The sequence below is a fragment of the Thermomyces lanuginosus genome, assembly GCF_041956635.1.
Source record: "Thermomyces lanuginosus strain ATCC 200065 unplaced genomic scaffold VTN49scaffold_22, whole genome shotgun sequence".
NCBI lineage: Eukaryota > Fungi > Ascomycota > Eurotiomycetes > Eurotiales > Trichocomaceae > Thermomyces > Thermomyces lanuginosus.
The window spans coordinates 1,200,217-1,218,368 of record NW_027192356.1 but is presented as its reverse complement, the minus strand read 5'-3'; the positions used below and the strand labels follow the sequence as shown (position 1 = coordinate 1,218,368).

Genomic DNA, 18,152 nt, shown 5'->3' with positions numbered 1-18,152 from the left:
GTGGCCGGTCTCAAAGGAGTTCGCCAATCAGGCAGCATGCTGTTATCTGATCAAAACTAAGCAAGCTTCCCCAAAGGGAAATATGGAATGGACTTGGACCACGCGGCAGGGTTAAAAGGGCTTGAATCAGGGCTTGAATTTCCGCAACACACCGGAAACACGTTGCTTATGGTGCAAGACCGGAGTTCAAACGCGGTCCGGCCGGTTCGGCCGTGCAGTGAGCATGGAAGCATGGGCAAACCCAGCTGTTCCGCGGGTCACGTGCTCCCAGAAAGACTCGTGCGCCCTGGCATGGACGAGTCACGAGTGATCGCACATCTCACTGGAACGTTTGTGCAAACTGTTTTAACTCTTGGTTGGTGATTGGTGACACGATGGCCTGAGACGGGCCAATGTGTCGTCCTGCTGAGTGATCAAACTGAAAAGTTGACAGATGTTGAAAGCTGGATGGTAGACTCTCGTTGAGATCCGGCGAGTCAATAGCAGAACTCTGATGACTCCAGTCATCCCATTCTTTCCGCAGACATCAACCTGCCACATCATTAATCTGTGTCACAGACTTTCATTCAGAGAAGCGGAGTCCGACTCCAGATCCTGCATTAGGATCGCCCATGTCAACACCTCCGCTTAGTCCATCTCAGTTCAAACCAGTTAGTCTTCGTAGTGGCTGGTGGGCAACGCCGATAGTTAGTGGATGGGTGCTGGGCTTATTGAGCACCCAGGCGAATAGCCAGGCTGTCAGACCGCCAGGTTGGAACGCAGTACAAAGACTATGAATGAATATATTTCTATCCAAACAAGTACTGCAACACATCCATCCGCCTGCTGCCATCTTCTGTCGCCATGGCGATCGAACTGCATTCGCGCCGAGTTTGCCAGGGTGTCCGTTATTCCGTTTCAGATGATGCTGTGACACGATTCAAGAATGCGGGGTAAAGAGTCAAGCCTTCGGCCTTCGCCTGTATGGAAATCTGTCTTCTCAGAATTGGACATGGCTAGCGAAAGCTTGCTTTGGGGCCAGGTAGTATATGATCATTCATTCGTTGGCTCTCGCCAGATCGCCGGGTTGATTTATTTTTTTTTTTTTTGTTTTCGTTTTGTTTTTTTTTTTTTTGGGCGCTGGGCCGGCTTCTGTTGCCAACCAAAACACGGCGGTTTCTGCGGATTCCAGTAATCCAATCTTGCGCATTCATCTCAGGATTCCAGCAAGGGACTGCGTTCGTTGAGGAACCATTCATTCCCCAATAGGAAGTGGCCATGGTCTGGGTTCTACGGACTCCTATGACTGATAACATTGATAGCGGACAGGCCGGGCAACTCCGTCCTCGCCCACGCAGGACGAGTAGTTAGTTCTGGAAAGGGTCCCCAGTGTTCCATATTGTTCTAGGGGCGCTTTACCGCTAGTTGAGTAGTCTACCTATCTGTACCCTGCCACTCGTACCTTTGGGAAAGACTAGTACCTTAGGCGGCCGAAGATTTTGGCCCCGTGGTAGTTTCGTACCTGACAATCTCCACCGTATGGACGAATACAACGTCCACGGCCCCTACTCATTAGACACCACCGAATTCGGAGTAATTAAGTTCAATTTCTTCGTATAGATGCAAGTATGAACTCATTGGAGTAAAAGCGATGAATTGACTTATCGATAACCTAACCTAACCTAAGTTTGATTGACGAGCGTGATCGACGAAATTGAAGTCCGTGCACTGCGCGGGAGACTGCGGACGCGGAGCATGGGCGCGGGATCAGACGAGAACTTCGTACGGTCTCCCGAGGAGGTACGGAACACGCCATCACCAAACCCTAATCGGACTCACTGAGCCGTCGTTCACTGATTCAGCGGTTGCAGACAAAAATGGCCCCTCGGCGAGAGCCAATTCCAAACCTGAATTTAGGATCATACTAACATTCTCTCTTGCTCGTATAATAAGGTTGCTGTTCAATGCGACCAATCAGTCTACCCATCTCTTTCATCGAGTGCATGGCATTTGGAAAATGAAAAGGCGGTCTGAGTGATCTTCATCAACAAACGGTCCATTGTTGTCATGAGGGTGTCAAGCGACAACTCATCTGCAGGCTAAACCATGTCTTGTTGTTGTTCCATCCATCCATCCACACGCCGTTGTTCTGAGCCTTCCAACGCATCGCGTTTCGGCAGATGCAGCCGTCAGCGGAGTTGCCAATCAACACTAGACGCTAACCGCATCCGGCTTAGGGTTATGCATATCGACAGGGCGCCTCCACTACCGGGGGAATTTGATCGCCTGGACCAATGAGCGTCTCAATCGGACCCCGTGGTAGGCTGCGATATGATAGGACCCCTCCCCGGTCCCCATTTTCGAAGAGCTCAGTCTATTGGCTCCTTGGGGGGGTCATTACCTTGATGGCGTCATGCAGTCTGCAAAGAATGGCGCGGCCCTCCCCTATTGACCATTGGCCCAACCGCCAACTGGCATGAGTGGCATCCTGCCCTGATTCGGCAATCTGGCCAGCTAAGCAGCCACCACGCAAGCACCATGGTCCTGAATCCTGCAGCTCCTGGAGCTAACAGGGCACCATCGCAAAACGGGCTCGTTCGGAGGCCGGGTTGGCCGATGCTGGGCATGCAGTCCTTCAACTTGCTACACTCGTTCAGTCTTTAGGTTGAGTTTCAACTTTGAACCATGCGCGTCGTTAATATTAGTCAATGAGCCTAGTCATACATGGTTAGTTCGCCCTCAACCCCAACCAGGGCAAAAGGCGGTGGACTCCTCTGGGCTTTTTTTCCTCCCCTTCTTCCGTTACCCATAGAGTGATTCAGGGTTGTCCTCGTGGGCGGTTTCTTGTCCATCGGCCCTGTCGGAGAAACCGTGGACAGTAGATTTCTGAACTGTATCGGCCAACGCTCCATCTGCGGCAAACTGACACTTGTTTTCGGACTCCGTCAAATCCTCGTAGTGGACCATGGATGAATCTCGATGAGTCGAGCCAGTTCCAATCAAGTAACCCAATTGTTGGCAATGGACAAATGCGTCAGCGACTTTGCTGGTATTTCTGGTAACAAATGGCTCGTATTGTGACCGTATGGTAACGACCCACTCCAAGCCACCGCCCGCCGTCATTGGCTCCGCTGGGCGGCAACCCCGTTCGCCATCGTTCCGTGACCTTCCCCAGTTTCCAGTCGGGGCCCTGCCCATCGGCTGACTCGTCCCTTCTCTGCCCAGGTGTCCTGCCATTCCCTTCGCTCCCCTCCATCATCCATTTGCTCCTTCACTGACCGTCCTTCCATCCTGATTCCTTCCCTCCTCAACTCTCTCCTTCCTCTCCGTCTCACCCTCGGTCGCGCCTTCCATCTCCCTGCCGTCTCGCCGTCGTCTCCTCCTCCTCCTTCTCGCTTCCGACTCTCCCTGCAACAACGCTCTTCGACCGCAACTCCTTGATATCGTTCCATGAATGCCGCTCTCCTCCCTCTGCTTATAGACGACTGCGTGACCGGCTACTCCGGACAAGTCATCGGCCTGATCGCGACCGTGCTCCGAAGGTGACGTCTCCTGAATCCGCAGCGAGAGTCACTCGTAGTGCCGCTAGTTCCTCGAGAGCATCAACGCTTTCCTCGATTCGCTGCCCTCGACTGCTACGGCTCGTCTTTTTCGACCTATCCTTACCGAACGGCCCATTGCTTCCATTCCGAATCCTTCGGGAGGTCACTCTCATCCATATCGGGTCCGTCCACGTCAGACGCCGGTTGGTTCCTTCCGTTTTGGGTCACCAGATAGCTGGCTCCTCAGAGTGGTCTGTCGTTGATCTCGAAGGAACCCCATAGCGGAGCTCTCTGGAGGGCCTTCGCTCCGGTGTCAGGACAACCATTTCCTTCGACGGGATCCAGGCAGCAGTGATATTCGCCGCCTGTCCCAGTTGATGACTCAATCACCCGTCGTCCTCTGACTCATCTCCACTGTACGCCGTTGAGTCTTGGGACCGTCCCCCCGGGTGCGCGACCGTCGAGTCGACCTTCCTCCTTCACCGTCACGACCTTACGCAGCGATTTCTCCGATATTCTTCTCTCTGTACGATTACTCTTCTGCCGTCCCGTGTCCTTTGGCCTTCGGGTTGGCATTCTTCTGTTTCCTCCTCGCATCTATCCTTCCTCGTCTGGCTCGACGCCCTTCGTTTGCATCATATATCCAATGACTTCATAGCGGTTCGCTCTTTTGGTGGTTCGACGTGACCCTTTCAGGGCCCCCGAACATTGCCTGTCCGGCTCGACGCCTTTATCTTTTCCTTTGTCTTATCCTCTCATTCGCGGTATCTCTATGAGCCTCTGATCGACGATCCCGGTGTTTATTGCGGTTTTATTTTTCTCGTTTTTTGGTTTCTGCTTATCTGCAGCTGCTACTGCCCAGCTGCTTGATTTTACGCTAGCGGTGTTTGTCTCTCTTCTTCGACCTCATTTTATACGACCCTGTATCTTTACTGTTTATACTCTCACTTCTATCTTGTGTTTTTCTTGTTACGACCTTTGAACCGGTGGCCTGGTGATCTCGCGGATTCGGGCATCCTGGATATATTTATTGACTCTCATCTCTCCTCACCTTACCATTTCTCTGGTTCCATCCCAATCCGTGGAAGTTGCACAGGATCCCTGTCCCCAATGGAGTGCCTAAAGGACAATTTCGTGGAGGGCCTGCTCTTGAATGGGCGCTTCCGAACAGTGGCCCCACTGAATCGTGGCTCCTTTGGCATGGTGTTTCTGGCCAAGGATACCCAGACTGGTCAGGATGTCGCAATCAAGTGTCTGACCAAGTCAGCGTCTGCCGATTCGGCCTGTCCGGTGGCCGTCGACGACCGATCAGAGGAGCTGGAATGCCATGCCCGGCTGGGTTACCATCCCAATATCGTCAATTTGATCCATTCGTTCGAGACGAAGTCCCACACTTTCCTGGTTCTGGAATATTGCTCCAACGGGGATTTGTACGAGGCCATCAGGGTCAATCGCGGGCCTCTGGAGACGGAGCACGTTCGTGAGTTCATGTTGCAGCTTGTGGATGCCGTGGAATTCATGCACTCCAATGGCCTCTATCATCGGGATATCAAGCCCGAGAATATCTTCCTCACTCAGGATGGTACGATGAAGTTGGGTGATTTTGGACTCGCGACCCGCAGCGCCTGGTGCCACGAGCCGTGCGTCGGCAGTGACCGGTATATGGCCCCGGAGCAGTACGAGCCCCCGCCCGGCGGTTACTCTCCTGCAAAGGCGGATATCTGGTCCATCGGCATTTGTCTGCTCAACATCCTGTTCGCCCGCAATCCATTCGTCACACCCACAGAGTCGGATGTTCTTTTCGCGGACTATGTCCGCGATCGGCAGTCTCTCTTCGATGTCTTCCCCAATATGTCGCAGGATACGTTCGAAATCTTGCGCAACGCTCTGGCTCTCGATCCGGAAAAGCGTAGCCTGTCTGGTGTTCGGGAGGCCATTCTGCGGACAGTGAGCTTCACCACGGATGACGAGACATTGGATGAGTTCTGCACCGATGAGCGCCAAGTCATCCCTGCCAGCGCCAACCGCGAGCCACTGCGTACTCCGTCTATACAGTCTCCTTACATGAACCAGGGCGATTCCTTCCCCTGGGCCAAAGCCCTTCAAGCAAGCCCGCCGCAACCTATTCGGGAGCTTTCAGCTATTCCGGACACTGACTATTATTCGGAAGATCTCTTCCCTCCCTCGGAAACGGCTGGCACGTCGTGGTATTCAGTCCATCCGGAGACGCCATCGATGGCCTCCGTTTTGGATTCGGCGATGGGTACTTCTGTCAAGTCGTCCCATGGCGGAGATTCGGCTCCAGGGGCCATCCCTGTGTCCGGCTCTTTGCCTACCCATGCCATCAAGCCGGTGCCATCCTTGTCTATGGTGTTCGGAAAATCTGACCAGATCTCGAAGAGTTGGAGCGATCTTTGGGATGAGGAGGAATCGGAGAACGAGGAATTGGCGTTGCAGCAACGGCGGGAGAACAACGCTCGCAGCTGGAGCCAAGACAGCAAGAATGCCGACAGCCAGCAGCAGCAGCCTGTGGACGTCTTCGAGCCCCAGTCCAGTCCACAGTCCGACTCTGATTCCCAGACGCCGGTGGGCCCCACGACATGTACCAGGCCTCTGCCGTTTTCGAAGCCGGCTGGTCCGGAACGTTCGAAGCCGACGTCCAAAGGGCAGCGCCGAAATGGCCGCTACACACCTCCCAAGGCGTCCTTGCTGGACAAGTGGGCGGCCCTTGGGGATCGCCGTCGGAACTACCGTCCGAATAATAATGAGTCTCCGACACTGAAAAAACAGCGATCGATGAATAGTATGAATTGGAGGCGCGACTTTGGATCCTCCTGGTCCCCGAGGAAGGACCACTACCAGGGCAATGACCGCCCACGCAATCCTTTCTTGGACAAGGAATGGCGACGTGAGGATCGTGGCCCGACTAAACCCAAACCTTTCAATGATCATTACCACGGCAGCGTGGACGAGGACTTGGACTTGGTCGGTGGTTGGCACGATCTCCACCTTTAGCTTTTGTCTCTCGATAATACTCCCCGCTCTCTTCAGACCCCTTCCCTTCGTGATGGGTGGCCTGCTGCTACACTTTTGACGACCTTGGAAAACGACTTTTTTTTTTTAATATATCGTTGCCCCTGCGTCGGTGTGTGTTTGGTACTCCGTTCCGTTTTTCGACGCTCGGCCCTAATCTGCTGGAACCGTTTACCACCAAAATAGACAATTGCGCTGGATTCGTCGCGGGCGATGAGAGACCCCTTGTGTGTCTCGTGTATTACTACGGACTTACTGGCGTGCCAAAAAAAAAAAAAGGAACACATAATGTTGTTTGGGACATCGACGAAAAGCAGGTTTTCTTTTTGCCGGAGTTTGTTCTTTTTTGTATGGTGGATTCTTGTTGATTTCCAATTCTCTTCAAGGGCCGCCAGTCGTGCAGCTGGCGGGCAACCCAATGCACGACGGGAAAGATGCTCTGCGGTGGGCGGGAGCCGAAACCAAATTGAATATTCATGTGCCGGGAGGAGATTCGGGAAGGAAACCAAGGGTGGATTGGCAGTTTTGAACGCTCTACATCTGTTTCCGGGAGACCGAAAGCCTGTACTGTACAGCCAGGAGAGTAGATCGCTGTCAATGGACGGAGACATGATATCGGCGACGACTATTTCCTTTTACGAATTTTGTAGATGGTATGATGCTCCTCTCGTTGCTAGTATGATACCTATCTTTGATGAGAACCGTTTTGGTAGGAGTGGTTATTCCGGTGTATTGAGGATCATAGATGTCCAGCAACCATCTTCTGATATGCGAAGACGTACATAGAGTATATCATTGAAGATGCTATAATCCAGGTGCATTCAGAGTCCACCGGACTTTGTTGGAGATGGGGGATGGATTAATATGCCACCTTTCCTCAAATAGGTAGTCATCTGGCCAATTGTCGTACTTCTGTCGCGGCTTAACGCAGATCGTAGCTATCGACGTCAACTTTTATCCCCAGTTTGACCGCTACTTTGTCTTCTCGTGCAGGAGATGTTTCTAGCTTGATTTTCCCACCAACCGCTGAGGATGGGTCCAGAGTGATGGTCAGTGCTATCCTGTGCTACTCAGATTGCCAGCTTGCTTCAAGTTCTTGCTGTCTTAATCCTTACGGAATAAACGCCCCTGCTGGTCTGCTGACTCGATACGTTTTTGTTGTGCAGAATAAAGGTCGGCTGTGATCAGGGAGCGTCGGTCGATAGGCGAAGATCTGGCTCTGCATTTGGCCCGGCGGAGGGTGCCCGTGTCTACGCAATGGGCTCGAGACGAACCAAGAATGCTGGAATCTGGACGCTGCTTGTCCTCTGTTCTATAGCGGCGACTACGACAGCGATCGGAAATGGCACACGTTCCGCCCCTGTCGGCAGTGATGGGGACCGGATTTCTGGTGGGGTGGACATCCTCTGCTCCCGGAAAGATTGGACAGAGATCCACATGGAAGCGTTGCTGCCACCTGTGTGCCTGGAAACCAGCGGCAGCAAAGGCGCATCAATAGCGCGGGATCAGCAGACCGGCTCATTCACCGGTGTGGCTGCTGCGACGACCACCACTTCGGGGGCAACGACAACGCGCACTGAGAGAACCGCGCCGACGTCATCTTCGACCAGGGACGAAAGCGACCACGAGCTAGACACGGAGTCGCCGCTGGACAGTGCGAGATTCTTGTCCTTTGAGGAGTGGAAGAGGCAGAAACTGGCCAAGATCGGCCAGTCGGCTGATAATGTGGGAGGCGGGCGCCGACAAGCGAGTGAAACGGCACAGGAACGTCGCAGGAGGCCAGGAGGGATAAACAATGCGCTGGACTCGCTTGGCGAGGATTCGGAGATTGAGCTGGACTTTGGTGGTTTTCCTGCAGACGCACCAGATGGTGGCCGGCCAGGGACCTGGGCTGCTGCTCGGAGCGACTCTTCCGCAGTTGCAGGGCAAGAGGGCTCTGCTGACCTGGCTCCTACCGGTGAGACCGCATCGCAGCAGAAAGCTATCGGTCGGAAGAAGGACGCCGGTACCACATGTAAGGAGAGGTTCAACTACGCCTCCTTTGACTGCGCGGCTACCGTGCTCAAGACCAACCCGGAGAGCAAGGGGGCATCGTCGGTCCTTATCGAAAACAAAGACAGCTACATGCTGAACGAGTGCAGAGCAGAGAATAAATTTCTGATCCTCGAACTCTGTGACGATATCCTGGTTGACACGGTTGTCTTGGCCAACTACGAATTCTTCAGCTCCATTTTCCGCACTTTCCGGGTCAGTGTCTCCGATCGATATCCGGCCAAGGTGTGGAAAGAGCTGGGGGTTTTTGAGGCGCGCAACACCCGGGAAGTGCAGGCGTTTGCGATTGAAAATCCCCTGATTTGGGCTCGCTATCTCAAGATTGAGTTTTTAACACACTATGGAAATGAGTTTTATTGTCCGGTCAGCTTGGTTCGAGTCCATGGAACCACCATGATGGAGGAGTACAAAAACGAAGAGATCAATGCTATTGAGGATGTAGTTCCGGAGGAAGAAGTCGTCGAGGAGCCCATGCAGGCAGTGGAGTCGACAGAATCGACTTCCTCGACAACGGAAAATGCCACCGTCACTGTCCCGACGGCGCCGAACTGGGAACCAATCACACCTTTCAATCTGTTCAAATTCGGTTATGTCGAAGGTCTGATGCCAGAGGAAGATGTTTGCTCGGTATTTGACGCATCGACACCTTCAGCAAGCATTGTACAGCCGTTGCCGGCTGAGCTTGGCGCATCCCCCGGACCCACGGAGACCGGCACAGTTGTCCATGGAAATGAGTCGGTCTCGGTCTCGTCCGGAGATGCCCGGCAGTCGTCAGAGTCAGGGGAGAATATCAATTCTTCTGCCGAGGTCGAAGGTCGACCAACCGAGCGGCAAAGCGCAAAGGATCAAGAAACAAAGTCGGCCCCGGCGCCCGCAAAGGAAGAGTCCAGTGCCGGATCAGACACAACGAGGTCAACTCCAGTACAACCGCCTAGCGCCAACCCCACGACTCAGGAGTCATTCTTCAAGTCTGTCAACAAACGACTACAAATGCTCGAGTCCAACTCGTCCCTATCACTACGCTACATAGAGGAACAATCTCGAATCCTACGAGATGCATTCACCAAGGTCGAGCGGCGCCAGCTGGCCAAGACGTCCACGTTTCTCGAAAACCTCAACACGACGGTCCTCAACGAGCTGCGAGAGCTCCGATCGCAATACGACCAGGTGTGGCGCTCCGTGGCGATCGAGCTCGAGAAGGAGCGCTTCGAATACCACCAGGAACTATACTCTGTGACCGCGCAGCTCGGCATCCTGGCCGATGAGCTGGTGTTTCAGAAACGCGTGTCTGTCATCCAGAGCATCTTCGTGCTGATCTGCCTGGGTCTGGTGCTCTTCGCCCGAACTTCGGTGGGCGCCTCGCTGGAACTGCCTAGCGTGCAGAGCATGATGGCTCGCTCCTCCACCGGCCTTCGCTCTTGGTCATCCTCCCCGTCGCCGCCACTGGTTGGCACCCCGACAACGTCAACGGAGAGTCCGAACTCGAGACGCCGGGTAGCTGCGACGTCTTTCTTTGCCAAGCTCCATCGACGGCAGGGATCGGATGACTCCGTGGCAGAGTCGATAGGCAGTTCCGCTGGGGACAGGGTCGGCGCTGGCGCCGGTGCTCCCTCTCGTCTCACAGTTACAGTCCCCTCGTATGCACCGCCGACACCAACGTCTGAGGGCGCAGTTATCAGCCCTGTGTCGGAATTGGGCGAGAATTCCTCGGCTCATAAGTCCGCGCCGGCGTCTCCACTGCCTACGCCGGAGGCCGAGACGGAGACGCGATTAGCAGTCCCGTCGCTGCCGGATCGGCCGGAGAGCAGTCCGCCAGTGCTAGTCAACTTGAGAGATGGTCGACCGCCGGAATCAGAGCGGATGGAGACGGCACAGACAGAGTCACAGCCCTTATCGCAGGGGCCAGATGTCTAACCACATTTTCTACGTTCATGAATCCATACCGGCATTACCCATACATGATCATGGCTTGTCTTTGTCATTTTACTACCTACTGATGCATTGGGTTACGGCGCAAACATGGACATGGGAGTTTGGTGAAGGCGTTTGGGGTTGTTTGAGTTCATACTACGGAGTTTCATTGTGTTTAATTGATACAGTGTCTAACTCACATGCATGTTTTAGACAGCGAGCTGTATTCCCCATTAGCAATTGTGTTAGAATCGTGGAATGGCCCGACTCTGCGATCAGTCTCTAGCAGGCTATCAGTAAACCTCACATGCTTCACGCCAGTTGACCAGCAACAGGGGAGACTGCAATACCTGTGCTTTTGATTGGCCGATCCAAATCAATTAGCCTGTGAATGGAAAATTTCCATTCGTTGCCAGGGCAACAATCAACACTTGCAACTTTATCAAAATAAGGGCATCAGACCTAGGTTACCTCTGACCATTTTTCGATCCGTCAATTCTCATAAATAGACAGCACTCACCCAGGTTCTCCTTTGCTTCTCAAGTTCTCTTTCGCTCAGAGATTTGTCATCAAACGGCCCAGAAATAAAACAAGGCAAACCTGATCGTTCTCCGTGGACTTGAACCCTTTCAGCCATGTCCTCTGACGCCAAATCCGTCCAACCAATGGATCACCACCGCAAAGCGCTTCAAGATCGACAGCCGGATCGGGATGAGTACGTGGCGCGGATAAGGGCACTGCGGTACTTACAACCGATTGTTCTTTCTTTTTCTCTTGCCCCTTCGTTACTATTACCTTGCGTGTTTTTCTCGTTTGAGGAGGGAATCAGCCGAGGGATTGGAGAAAAGAAAAGAAAATCGGTTGATGGAATTGTGCTAACATTTATTTGTGATGAGTAGGGCGCAGTCGACTTATGTCTCTCCGTCCGATAATATTATGAGTCCTTGTACGAAGAAGCTGAGTGATTTGAAGGGGAAGCGGTTCAAAAAGTACATTGACTTGTTTCCCACTTTTGATAAGTTATGCTCTGAGGCTGACATTATTTTGTTGCAGTGCCGCTAAACCGACTAACCTTTTTGCGAACCTCAGCAAGAAGACTCTGGAGCAGTCTTCCAACGAATGAACGGATAATCGTGTCGTTCGAGCTGCCACGTACGAATTGCGAGACCCCGTTGAGCAGCTGAAACTTTCGATTAATGGCATTGACGTTTCATGAATGATTACTGCTAATATGTGGTCATGTTGTTTACGGTTATGTGCGCAACGTTCTATGGGCGAGGGTCAGGGTATACATTGGCGGTCGGATGGCGGACTGGGTTTACAGGTCGGTCGGGCAGGTTGGGCTATAATGTATGAGTACTTTGTTTTTTATATTTGTTTCCATGTCAGATGTAATGGAAAATTGGCAGCATGATCTGGATCGTCGATCTTCAACTGCTAGAGTGGGATGACTAATCTCGGAGATCTGCCGAGGTTGAACTCTGACTGCTCGGCACCCCAGACATTGACCTATGCGTAAACGTGGAGATGGATCCGACGGACCCCCTAGACAGCACAGTATTTAAAGCGTAAACTAGTGGTCTGATTCTCTTTCCAGCTCTTCTATCGATTCCATTCATTGATTCCGTGCTTTGTCAGTGATCCCGACCGCGGACACTGCCAGTTGCTGAATCGACCTAGCTTCACCAGCATTGCATCACCTCGGACACAAGTCCGACTGTTTCTCCAGCCCTAACCTAGAGTATAACACCATGCCGGCCTCAGAGAACATCCCCGTCATAGCCCAGGCCTATGTGAGCGACCGGGCCAAAAAGACTCTTGATCTGGTACGGCTCAGTCCCGAAAACACGTCCATGTCCATCAATGGCATCTAACGCTCTAAAACAGGTTGAAGAGTTTGTCGAGAAAGAATGCATTCCCGCCGACACACTCTTCGAGAAGCAACTGGGCACCGGCGAGGCGCGCTGGACTGCCCATCCGCCGATTCTCGAGGAGCTCAAGGCCAAGGCCCGTAAGCTGGGTCTTTGGAACCTGTTCCTTCCGCGGAATCACTACCGTGAGGGTGCTGGCTTCACTAATCTCGAGTATGGCCTGATGGCGGAGTACTTGGGGAAGAGCCGTGTTGCACCGGAGGTATGTCTGTCTTCATAGATCTTGCGTTGGTGTGACCATGACCCACTGATTTTCAATCTCGAGGCAACGAATTGTGCTGCCCCTGATACGGGCAATATGGAAGTGCTTGCGCGCTATGGAAACGAGGCGCAGAAGCGACAATGGTTGACTCCCCTGCTGGAGGGCACCATTCGGTCTGCGTTCCTCATGACTGAGCCGAATGTTGGGTCTAGCGATGCTACAAATATTCAGTTGAGCATCAAGCGGGAAGGGAACCAGTACGTTTTGAATGGACAGGTATGTCATTTCATTGTCATTGGGCAGATGACTGTACTGACTGTCGTAGAAATGGTGGTCGTCCGGAGCCGGCGATCCGCGGTGCAAACTATACCTTGTCATGGGCAAGACGGATCCCACAAATCCGGACCCTTACCGACAGCAATCTGTAATTCTGGTGCCTTCTGACACGCCCGGAATCACGGTGCACCGCATGCTAAGCGTGTACGGGTACGACGACGCACCGCACGGCCACGGGCACATCAGTTTCCACAACGTGCGGGTTCCGGTGGAGAACCTTGTTCTAGGTGAAGGCCGCGGGTTCGAGATCATCCAGGGACGTCTGGGTCCTGGGCGAATCCACCACGCGATGCGGACGATCGGCGCGGCCGAGCGCGCCATCGAGTGGCTGATCGCGCGGATCAACGACGATCGCAAGCGCACGTTTGGCCAGCCGCTGTCCGCTCACGGCGTGATCCTCGAGTGGCTGGCGCGATCGCGCATGGAGATCGACGCCGCACGGCTCGTCGTTCTCAACGCCGCCATCAAGATCGACCAGGGCGACGCCCGCGCGGCGCTCAAGGAAATCGCCGAGGCTAAAGTCCTTGTGCCACAGACGGCGCTCACCGTCATCGACCGCGCCATCCAGGCCTATGGTGCCGCGGGTGTCTGCCAGGATACGCCCCTCGCCAACCTCTGGGCTCAAATCCGGACCCTCCGCATCGCCGACGGGCCCGATGAGGTCCATCTGCAGCAGCTCGCTAAGCGCGAGAATCGCGCCCGCCGTGCAGAGGTCATTGCGAAGCTCGAGGCTCAGAGGAAGAAGGCAGAGAGCTTGTTGGTCGCCAATGGGTTTTCGGTGCCAAAGAGTCATCTGTAGTCTTGTGCAGACACAATGTTGTTGTAGTTGGGATCAATATATATAGGTATCTCTCTCCCCGTTTCCAGCTACGCTCAATATATGGATAGCCGAGCGAGACCCAACAGCAAAACTGTGACTCCGTATAAACTGGATAGCAATCATGACGTCTAAACGGGGTAGAGCGGCACGCAATGCAATGAGTGGCCAGCTGTAGCAGCGAATGAACGCATACAAATTATTGTCGAGGTCTGGCACACATCAAGCTACGGTATCTAATCAGGACGTGTCGTAGCCTAGCACGAGCTGTACCCGGAATATAGGTAGGTACCTATTTATCCCCCATCTCTAAATCATGACATTAATCATAATACCAAAAACGCCATATGCAAACAACTATGAAGGACTACAAACGTAATGTAAATCAATCATAATCCTCCACATTAACCCGCTTTTTCTTGGCCGCTCTCTTATTCCCCTTGAAATGCTTCTTCGAGTTTGCGAGCAAACTCGGATCCGATGGGTCCAGCCCCTTCTCCAGCGCAAGCAACATGCGCTGTTTGCGGCCGGAAAGCTGCTTACCGGCCTGCGCCTGCTGGGAATATTTATGGTTGAATGGTCTGGTGATGTGGGCGGTGGAGGTGATTTGCGGTGAGCGGAAGAAGCCCTCGTCCAGATTTCGGGAGCGGGGTCCCTCGGGGATGCCAACGCCTGCAGCCGCCGTGGAAGCGGTTTCTTCGCTTGGTGTGGCAGTCGACGCGGCTTCGCTGAATTCGTCGCTGAAACCAGCTAATGTGCCGTTCTTGAGGACTTGTGCGCGCCGCTTCTCTGGGAGATGGGAGAGGTCGTACAACTCGCGGTTGAACTCGGCCGGGTCGATGGCTGGCTTGCCCTCGCTGGCCTCCTGCGGGTCCGAGGACGGCGGAGGATGGCAGTACAGAAGCTTGCCGTTGACGTAGTCCTTGAGAATGTACCGGGCAGCCCGGGACTCGTCCGGCTGACCCTGGCCAGTTGTCGCGAAGCCGCGGGCTCGAGCGTAGGCCCGGAGTAGCTCGCTGGCGGTTGGGATGCCCGTACCGCCCTCTTCAAGGGGTCGGGTGTGGATCTTCATGCCATACACGGCCTCCAGGAAATACTTGGGAATGCGATTAGCGACTAACCCCGTTGGCCCAATGTATTCCCGCTGCTGGTCAATCGGCAGCACACCGTTGACCACCAACTCGGCCTTTGTGGTAGCAAAGTTGGGAAAGACGAGGCCCGGACAGTCACAGAGAACCAGATCCGGGGACAAATGCAGTGTCTGGAAATGTTTTGTTTTACCAGGCGTCGCCGAAACAGAAACCTTCTTGGCTCCCAGAAGAGCGTTGATCGTGCTTGACTTGCCAACGTTAGGATACCCAACGAGGCCAATGACGGTTTTGTCTTTTTGTGGATTGTCTGTATTTTCTTTTTGTGCTCGTAGTTGGGGCGCATTTGCGAGGAAGAGTTGCTCCAGCTCCTCCACAGTCAGGATGTGAGTCCGCATGTCCTTTGGTGTTTTCGTTAGATCCAGGTCATCTCGAGCCTCCTCCTCATCATCTGCATTCGGCTCTTCTTCACTGGACTCCTCTTCTTCCTCCTCGGCCTCATCTTGAATGTCCAGCTTTTCCGCTTCTTGTGCCAATTCATCATCTGATTCGTCCTCGCTGCTGCCATCTTCTTGCCGGAGCTGTGCCTCTCTTGCGAGGTGAGCAGAGAAGAACCGATAGTTGATATTATTCCGCTCAAAGTAGTCCGCCCATATCTCACGCTGCCTCTGAGTCATCATATCCGCCTTGTTGACAAGCAGAAGGTTCTTCTTATTCGGATCAACTTCCTTGACGTACTTTTCCAAATCTTCCGAGCGGAAAAGCAACGGGTTTCTCGCATCCACGATCTGAACCACCAAATCCGACCTCTCGATGACGCGCCACAGCTGTCTCCATACTTCCAGATTTCTTTCAAATGGTGTCATCAAGAGATCTTGGTTTTCTTGTAGTACAGCCAGACCCCTTCGCCATTCCAACAGACTCTCCCTTTCCATGGCATCCAGCTCTTGTGGCGTTGTGGATTCATCCCATTTCGGCCTCCGTGGAATGGTCAATCTCTCCTTGTTTTTGAGTTGCTTTCTCACAGCCTGTCGCTCTTCGGCTGCTGACAAAAGGTAAGGGTTCTTCTGATCGGCATGGATGACCTTAACGTTCTTGATCCGTTCTGCTGTGAAGTCTGTGTCGGCAAGTTCAGCCGTACTCAAGAACTCATCGAGCGCCGCTTGCTCCGTGATGCTCCGCATCTTCACCCATGATGCATCCTTCGGCTGGTTGGTGAGGTACGTTTCTCCATCCTGGCCCTTGCGCGCAATAGCCGCTTGGCGAGTGGCTTTCTTCTTTCCTGAAGCCCTGCCTCTGCCGAACCGATCATTCATGAGGCTGTTGCCCAGCCCCACGGAGTTCTTGGACTTTGCTTGCACCATGGCGGAGGTGTTACTCAAACAATTCAACTCTTTCCTGGTATGCGCCGCAGTGTATAAAGGTGAATGCGGCGAGGTGCCGTCGACAATTTCTAATGCCCACTTTTGGTCGGATAAGATTGATTGATAAGCATAAGATTAGTCATCATCCCACCAACCGATAAGATAAGGCACGTGATTCAGAATTTCTCCCACATGGGCAGACTCGAGGTGAAGCGACGAGAAACAAGAACCAGATCACGGGAATAGTAGGTTCAGTTTGAATAGTCAAGATGCCTCCCAGAAAGCAGTGGATGTGAGTGCTTTTACCACAATTGTCTTTTATGGTCATGGGAACTCTTCGCCGTGCTGATCAACGATCCCACACTATAGCGACAAGAAGACGGCCACAAAATATCAGCTCTTCCATAGATCACAGCAGGACCCGCTTATACACGATCCGGAGGCGGACGATAGGGTTCTGTACCAAGTTTCCGGTCCGAAACTTGAGGATGATATTGCCGATTCTTCTTCGGCATCCACAACATCCCGCAAAACCTCTCGGCATCTCGCGGATCTTGAAAAGGAATTTGCCGGTGAGAACATTCGAAAAAATGAGGGCGAAGCCGCGAACTACGGAATTTTCTTTGATGACACGAAGTATGATTACATGCAACATTTGAAGGAGTTGGGCACCGGCAGTGGAAATTCGGTTTTTATCGAAGCTAAGCCAGAGAAGGGCAAGGGCAAGAAGTCCGTGAAGCTAGAAGATGCCATTCGGGATTTCTCGCTGGACGATTCCCGGAGCCAATTTGGCGGAAGCGCAAGCGTCTACGGTTCTGAATATGCTCATTCAACCGTCTCGACGAAAAGCCAGAGGCCGACCTATCAGACGCAGCAAGATGTCCCCGATGAGATTGCGGGATTCCAACCAAATATGGATCCTCGACTTCGAGAAACGCTCGAAGCGCTTGATGACGAAGCATTTGCTGAAGATGCTGATGACGCAGAAGATTTCTTCGGAGAGTTGACGAAGAATGCGGAAGAGGTGGACCTGGATGAATTCGAAAGGACTCGTTTCGAGGACGAGGACGACAGTTGGGATTCAGATGCCACCGAGAAACCCCATACGGAGACACAGAAGGACGACAAGAAAGACACCGAGCCTGCTGCGCAGGAACCCCAAAGCCATGATCCGTCAGAAATGCCTGACCACAGCAAGCCGGTTCCAGACGCGGATGCCGGCGACTGGATGAAGGAGTTTGCCAAGTACAAAAAGGACGTCAAGGCGCAGAACAAGGCCAGAGGTGGCGCGCCGTCTGAACTATCTGACCGGAAAACAGCAACGTCAACACTATTCACAATTGGGGGCACTCCCGTCCGAAAGAAGAAGCGTAAGGGTGCACTGACCAACCCGTCAACATACTCCATGACATCATCTTCGCTGGCACGCACCGAAGGGCAGCGTCTTCTGGATGACCGATTTGAGAAGATTGAAGCCTTGTACTCGCTAGACGAAGAAGGCGAGTACGATGACAGCACCTCCATGGTCAGCGGTATGACGGGAATGACTGGCATGACGGGGACATCACAGGCGCCCAGCCTTGTCTCTCGCGGCGACTACGGGGACGTGCCATTGCGCAGCGACTATGACACTGTCATGGATGAGTTCCTGAGCGGCTGGCGTGATAGTGGCAAGCGGGCCAAAAAGAAGGGTAACAGAGGCAAGCAGGAAAGGACAGCTATGGGCATGGCAATGCTGGATGAGATTCGGAAGGAACTGGGACCGGCGCGGATTCCGTCGAAGAGTCAAGCTTGATTCTGGTTATGTTATTGGCATTTCTACTTTGATAGACGAACCATCAAGAATGCGTCTAATTTCGATGTGATGTTCTTGTTTAGTATTTCAGTCCCGAGTTAC

At 53.2% G+C, this 18,152-nt stretch overlaps 8 protein-coding genes across 8 annotated transcripts; 5 read left to right on the top strand and 3 right to left on the bottom strand.

Moving 5' to 3' along the window:
* Positions 1-2,781: 2,781 nt before the first annotated feature.
* VTN49DRAFT_1400 (uncharacterized protein) lies at positions 2,782-3,801 on the bottom strand (the record flags this gene model as incomplete). The annotated part of the gene is made up of 5 exons (XM_069409011.1): positions 2,782-3,034; positions 3,090-3,196; positions 3,259-3,337; positions 3,646-3,732; positions 3,797-3,801. 5 exons carry the CDS (start codon positions 3,799-3,801, stop codon positions 2,782-2,784), a joined length of 531 nt encoding a protein of 176 aa, XP_069270439.1.
* An 830-nt stretch (positions 3,802-4,631) lies between these two features.
* VTN49DRAFT_1399 (uncharacterized protein) lies at positions 4,632-6,536 on the top strand (the record flags this gene model as incomplete). Its single annotated transcript, XM_069409008.1, has 1 exon — positions 4,632-6,536. The coding sequence occupies one exon, from the start codon at positions 4,632-4,634 to the stop codon at positions 6,534-6,536; it is 1,905 nt and encodes a 634-aa protein (XP_069270438.1).
* A 32-nt stretch (positions 6,537-6,568) lies between these two features.
* On the bottom strand, positions 6,569-7,165 carry VTN49DRAFT_1398 (uncharacterized protein; the record flags this gene model as incomplete). The annotated part of the gene is made up of 1 exon (XM_069409007.1): positions 6,569-7,165. One exon carries the CDS (start codon positions 7,163-7,165, stop codon positions 6,569-6,571), a length of 597 nt encoding a protein of 198 aa, XP_069270437.1.
* Positions 7,166-7,811: 646 nt separating this feature from the next.
* VTN49DRAFT_1397 (uncharacterized protein) lies at positions 7,812-10,520 on the top strand (the record flags this gene model as incomplete). Its single annotated transcript, XM_069409006.1, has 1 exon — positions 7,812-10,520. The coding sequence occupies one exon, from the start codon at positions 7,812-7,814 to the stop codon at positions 10,518-10,520; it is 2,709 nt and encodes a 902-aa protein (XP_069270436.1).
* Positions 10,521-11,182: 662 nt separating this feature from the next.
* VTN49DRAFT_1396 (uncharacterized protein) lies at positions 11,183-11,640 on the top strand (the record flags this gene model as incomplete). The annotated part of the gene is made up of 3 exons (XM_069409005.1): positions 11,183-11,232; positions 11,417-11,506; positions 11,571-11,640. 3 exons carry the CDS (start codon positions 11,183-11,185, stop codon positions 11,638-11,640), a joined length of 210 nt encoding a protein of 69 aa, XP_069270435.1.
* Positions 11,641-12,268: 628 nt separating this feature from the next.
* On the top strand, positions 12,269-13,785 carry VTN49DRAFT_1395 (uncharacterized protein; the record flags this gene model as incomplete). Its single annotated transcript, XM_069409004.1, has 4 exons — positions 12,269-12,343; positions 12,405-12,650; positions 12,714-12,926; positions 12,976-13,785. 4 exons carry the CDS (start codon positions 12,269-12,271, stop codon positions 13,783-13,785), a joined length of 1,344 nt encoding a protein of 447 aa, XP_069270434.1.
* Positions 13,786-14,188: 403 nt separating this feature from the next.
* On the bottom strand, positions 14,189-16,255 carry VTN49DRAFT_1394 (uncharacterized protein; the record flags this gene model as incomplete). Its single annotated transcript, XM_069409003.1, has 1 exon — positions 14,189-16,255. One exon carries the CDS (start codon positions 16,253-16,255, stop codon positions 14,189-14,191), a length of 2,067 nt encoding a protein of 688 aa, XP_069270433.1.
* A 269-nt stretch (positions 16,256-16,524) lies between these two features.
* On the top strand, positions 16,525-18,050 carry VTN49DRAFT_1393 (uncharacterized protein; the record flags this gene model as incomplete). Its single annotated transcript, XM_069409002.1, has 2 exons — positions 16,525-16,547; positions 16,625-18,050. The coding sequence occupies 2 exons, from the start codon at positions 16,525-16,527 to the stop codon at positions 18,048-18,050; spliced, it is 1,449 nt and encodes a 482-aa protein (XP_069270432.1).
* Positions 18,051-18,152: the final 102 nt, after the last annotated feature.